Source organism: Haliaeetus leucocephalus, unplaced genomic scaffold, assembly GCF_000737465.1.
Source record: "Haliaeetus leucocephalus isolate CR32 unplaced genomic scaffold, Haliaeetus_leucocephalus-4.0 Scaffold284, whole genome shotgun sequence".
NCBI classification, from domain to species: Eukaryota; Metazoa; Chordata; class Aves; order Accipitriformes; family Accipitridae; genus Haliaeetus; species Haliaeetus leucocephalus.
The window spans coordinates 5,886,845-5,892,844 of NW_010972720.1; the positions used below are offsets into that span (position 1 = coordinate 5,886,845).

Here is a 6,000-nt window from a genome sequence, read left to right on the forward strand (position 1 = left end):
AAAGATGAGGCACATTATCAGGAAAAACTATCTAACAGTGAACTGTATTAAGATATCTAAGTCTATCCCAAGGGAAGTGACAGAACCTCTGTCACTTTGTAATGTAAAATTAAAATAAATAAAAACGTCAGTCATACTGCTGATAACAAACCTACATTCACTTAGAAGAAGGTGGACTGAGGTAACCTCCTGGAGCTTTTGTAGTAATACCTGTGTGCATTTCAAATCAGCTGTACGTGAGTTTGTAGTTTATAACAGAGATTATCATACTAAACTACAGTGTGTTTCGTTAGCAGCATGCACGTTGCAATGCATTGTCTGTTTAAATGTAACAGAAAACAGCAGTTTGTCCTGTAGCCCAGACTTCACTCTGAAATTGTCCATACCTTCCACAATAAATCATTTGCAAAACAGCTGCTTTCCCTTCCCACTTGCTGGACCATTTTATATCCTGCAAAATTACAAAATAAGGTTGTCTGTTCTCAATGGAAACTGCCAATGTCTTCTGGGCATGTGCATACTTACGTAAATATTTCATAGGCAAAAATATTTGATAGCCATAAATTCAGAATGCCCGTGATGCTGAATAGAGGTCTTTGACAAGCTTTCTGTAAATACGGAATAAGTTCTTGCTATAAAAATACATGCTAACTTTTTTCTGAGGCCAGAGAGTTACATTTCAACCACTGTGTAGCAGTGCTTGCAGGCTTCCTCAGTAGCTACAGAAGCACTTAATCTCTTACAGACAAAAATCAGACAATGCAGGAAGGCCAATATCCTTTAGGTACAAATCAACAAATGTATCTGTTCCACATGCTTGGGGCAAATATTGTTGCTTTAAAAACTTAAAAATTGTCTTGATTACTAGCCAATTTATTTTTGATCCCTTTCTGATATTTGATTTCAATTTCATGAATCTGTCTTTTTATCCTCTTTCTTTGGTTTTTAAGCCAAACTTCTGTCAACATTGTTCCCTTAATGTACAAAAATGTACATTTGTTCAGTTTAATTAAGCATTCAGTCTGTTTGCCAAGAGCAAATTACAGTTACCCAATCTCACCCTTACCCCTCCAAAATCAAATTTTGCAAAGTGGTGGGCAATTAGTTCTCATATCTGATTGTTTAAAGTCATGTTTTTTCTTAAAGACTTTTGTAGTTTTCGATCTCTGTTACTTAATGGAAGAGCCAAGACCAATTATTTGTCCTCAGATTGTAGCCTTCAAAGAACAGTCTCTCCCACACCTCCTGTATCATTAGCTGCAAAATATCTTTCCAAAGATGATTTCGGCCTCTTCACAAATCAGAGGATTCAGAGCGACAAATTATCCGTCTTATACTCGAACGCATGCCAGATGGGACAACCTGCCAACTGTGTATCGTACTGTGGATATGATCTGATATAGAGACATTTCCTCCCCTCCTTCCTTCCCCACCAAAATTCATATTATAAAAAAATCATGCAAGTTAAGAAAATCTGTGAGGATAAATTGATTCTGAAATACAGTGAAATATAAAAGCAGAATGTAGTTTTATTGAAGGAAGAAAGCTGCATCCAAATGTCAGGTTGCTTAAACTGAACAAAGATATACCTGGCAGTATAGATGAACATGGGAGTCAAAAATGCATCCATTCCCTGCTTCCCAGTGCTTGCACACACATTGTTTCCTTTGACTAGCTTGATTATAGAACAGACATTCCTAATTGCAAGATAAGGAGCTTGAATTTAAATTCTGTCGCAGTTTGTTAACGGAAGAATCCTGAAGTCACAATCAGGAATGAGGATGTGCTGCTCTTGTGGAGAAAAGTAGGCTCTAACAAATTTATGCTAGAAGTTAATTTGTAATACAGAAGGTAAAAAGAGAAGGAAATTATACAGTTTATTTTCACATAGAGAGTTTATTGTCATTATAAACTACAAAGCTGAGGACTTTACCTAGTTAATTCCTACTTAGGCTGACTTCCAGAGGTACAAACGGTGTGCAAGCGCACAGCAAATAACTTGTGTGAGGTCAGGATCAGGCACAAGTGTCTCACATCATCACATTAAACTCTGTTATTTATGATTTTTCATTTTTTTTTACTTCAGGGAAAGGTCTAATGTTTTTAACTCTGTACCACAATACAAAATCTTTTTTTAAAAGCCTTATTTAGGAAGAGAGGATTGAAGATCTTACACATGCTTCCATTTGTTCATCCCTCCGTGACAACAGACTGAACTTACACTTTTACAGCCACTTCTTATCAGCTATAATGCTCACCGAGCCTTGATAGCTTTGAGGATGCAAAAGTTCTTCCAGAAACATAGAATGAATTGAAGGTTGTGAGGTTTTGATAAAATCTCGATTTTTTTTTTTTTTTAATAATTTTAAAGTATTTTTTTATCTTCTGGTTTCTTAGTCTTTAGGCTGCTCTCATTGGGGGTTGTTTTTCTAAAAAAAAAAAAAAGGAAAAAAAAAGTTTTTTTCCCAGCTGTGAAAGCGTGGTCAGTAATTTAATTTTTTGTTTGTTTTAACTGAATCAAAATCAGTTATGTAGTCATGCTCATTGTAAGGAGCTGTTGCTTTGGAAAGCACCAAATGTCTAGCAGCTTGGTACAAAATATATAAATTTAGTAAGGATAACATGCACTATCCTGTCCTATTGATTGTGAAAAAGTTTCTTCCTTCAGCTGGGACTGAGTCTTTAGTTACCGTTGAAGAAAAAGAGCTGTGCAAATACATAAAATACCTAATTTATTCCTTAGTTCTGCTGAATGCTGATGATTGCTAGGGCCTGATTCAGTGCTTCTGAGGAAAGCCAGGTTGCTGTTGGATTAAATGGAAATTGCCAGTGGGGGTTAAAACAGGAGTCAATTCACTGTAACACTACTGCAACACATTTTATTCTACAGTGTTGAAAAAGTCCCTGTAGCAAAAAAACAGAGCATTTGACAAAAATAAAAAATCTGGTTTGTCTCCTCATTGGCTTTTGGCTTCCACTTGAATTTTGTTCTGGCTGGCTGTAAGTTGGAGGACGATGTTTTAGTGCTTTAAACATGCTGCTCACTGGAAATAAACAGGACTCTCTCAAATTCTGCTGGCAGATGCTTGTCACAGTCTTCCATAGGAGAAATACTGAGGATTTTGCGCTTGAGTCGCTAAGCAAAAAATAAATAGATGTGCATTGGATGATTGTGAAAACAGAGCTTATCTCAAAGTTGCTTTGAAAAGTAAAAGGCTAAACATTTGGCACCTTTAATTTAACATCCTGTATCTTTTTAAATATTATCAATTCTTTCAAAAGCTTAAGGACTATGCCTAAAGCATAATTTCTCTGCTACCTCATACACAAAAGGCTTCTCCATTTAGTATCTTTCTGTGTCTGATGTAGCAGTGACATGAATTTCTTTGTCACTAACCCATTAGGAGTACACAGGAGTAGTAACTCTCCTTTTTAAGGATGCAGACATCTGACTAGAAGGCACATCAGCCTTCCTCTCATGCAGGGCCAAGGATTCCTATTGTCAGATGCAGTGGGCATGAAAGCAGCAATTTTACAGCACAAAAACTCCAATAACATTTACTGCGGTTGGCTGAGATTGCAATGCACACAGGCACTGCTCAGTCTTGGTTGCTTAAGCACCAGCTTCCCTTGGCTTTTTGCCAGCCTGCGTGCTCCAAAGAGACAAGTCCTTTAAGGCGAAAGAGTTTTCCTTGTAACTTGCTGTGGGGTAAACAGACCGTTCAGGCATAGTTCATTGCATTACATACTTGACTATGCATCCTGGAATGTAGCAAAGTAATTGGTAGAATTATTTTAATCGTTAGAACTCATAGGTATGAGATACGTTCCGTGAGCCAGGAGGAAAAAAAATATATGTAAGGATGTTTCTGTCTGCTAAGTTGCTGATCATTTATTACAAAGGACTAAAAATATTCTCTCCATGGGAATACGTTATGTTTACACTAGTATCCCTGCTACGGTTACAGAAAACTGAATTAATATGCCTCTTTATTGCTATTCTTCTCTTGAAGATAAATCCCGTAACAGTTAGCAGCAAGTTACAGTGTCAAAGAACAGTTCTGTGTATGTAGGATACTTTGTTGTCATAAAAAGGTCCCCTCAATTTGGAAATACCGTAAGTGCAGGGTACTTGCAAATTAAAAGTCAATCAGTTACTGTAAATTCTGCCACCAGTCCAACTCATCTTTGCGTTGATACATAATCTGTTTTGCAGTAATCAGCAGTAGACTTATCCCATCATTGCCATAACCTGGAGACTCCACATGAAATACTCTCTTAAATATGATTTTATGTGCATTTCTTAAAGCTTTAGTTTAACACTGCAGCACCTATTCAAACAACATATAATACTTTATTTGTACAAAAACATGTTATGATAGCTGAATATACAGAAGGCTGGCTTGGCTATCACTGAGTACAAAATATCAGCTGCTGCTGTTTGAATCTTTTAGTTCATTCAGAAAACTTCAAAGAAGGGTAAAGCTTTCCCTTGATTTTGTTGCTAGGAGTTGGTGTAAGGGAGTTTGTTGTTCTGTTCATTCTTAAATGCAAAGACCACAAGGGGTTTTTGTTGCATGCTCCCTTCTTTCTTGTCAGTCATGTCCTCCAGTGTGTTCAGGAAAGGTTTAAAATACTGTCTGTGGTATTTCTTGAGTCTCTGGATTACTTCTGGTAGCCTGTCCTCTGTTGAGTGGTGAAAAGGCGAGTATAGGGGTGACCTTGCACCCCTCTCTCTGTGTACACCAGCATTGAAAATGCTTCAGAAAACAAGTGAAGCACTTCTAATGAATTGCGCTTTTGATTCTTTGAATCTGCACAGCAACTCCATCAGGTTTTTACAGCTGGACTCTTGCTGTAATTGCTACTGGGATGAGATGCACAACATGGGGTTTTGGAGCTAAGTGCTTACATTGTTTTACTGGCCAGAAAGTATATAGCATAGTGGGAGCAACAGACTTCATGAAATTCACACTTGTATATCTACATGTTCTTCACCCATTTCCAACATGCTGCTGATTTGCCAGCAGGCACTCTAGATGGGGATGATAAAAATGGAAAAGCTGTAAGATAACAGTTTCTTAAAGCAGCGGTATATTAGTAAAGAAGTTGCTTGTCATTATGAATATGTGAGAAGTGTCCGAAGATGTTTTTCATTAATTAACCTAAAAGTAATTTTTACTGGTACTGAAAAATTAGAAAGCAGGACTTCACCATTTTAATCTTCTTGACATCAGAATATAAAATAATGCTCAGATAAAAGGTATCTACCAATAGAAACAATAATTGGTCCCTTATAAGCTTCAATTTACAAGTCCTTTAGATCTTACGTGTCTTCAGGTATGCATCATTTTTGGCATATTTACCTGCCTAATTCAAAGATAATACTTCTTTCTCAAGTCTTTATAATGTATTTTTCAAGAGATACAGTATAAAGTTGTTACTTATGCCCTGTAATGTATAGCTCTCAAAATTCACTGCAGTGTTTTTCTTCAGTTGCCCTTCCCAACCTATTTCCTCAAGGCCTTTAATCAGTGGTTTGTAATATGGAACATTTTTCCGTTTGTTTACAGTTTTATGTGAATAATTCAAAATAATTGGCATCAGAATGCTCCACAGCATCACATATAGATCTCTTCCTCGCTCAAGTTGGATTATTTCTTATTTTAATCCAGACTCCTGTTTAAAAGTCTTTGTTGTCTTCCCTAATTGTAGTGAATTCTGGCTACTGTGTGCCTAAGCCAGTAAACCCAAAGGCAGAGAGGGAGGATGGGTTAGATATCTTTTAAAACTCCTTTCTAGCTTCCAAAAAAGCCTCTAGAATAAACTGCTTTGCAAGCCTTCTGGAACAACAGGCCCTGAGGGACATTCCTGGGCAGGGCAGAGCAGAGGAATCAGCCAGTGTACTTGATTGTTTTGAGCCTGAAAGGGAAATCTGCGCTGCCCCCCCCCCCCCCCCCCCCCCACTTTACTTTTCTTGTTATCCAATTAGTAGACGCG

The 6,000-nt window shown here is 37.4% G+C and overlaps 1 protein-coding gene across 1 annotated transcript in view; it reads left to right on the forward strand.

Annotated features, from left to right (window-relative positions):
- Window positions 1-6,000, forward strand: part of TENM3 (teneurin transmembrane protein 3) — a 326,450-nt gene that overhangs the window by 157,041 nt on the left and 163,409 nt on the right. The window contains 1 exon segment of the mRNA XM_010569981.1: window positions 673-688. Within this exon segment, the coding sequence (XP_010568283.1) occupies window positions 673-688 (16 nt within the window).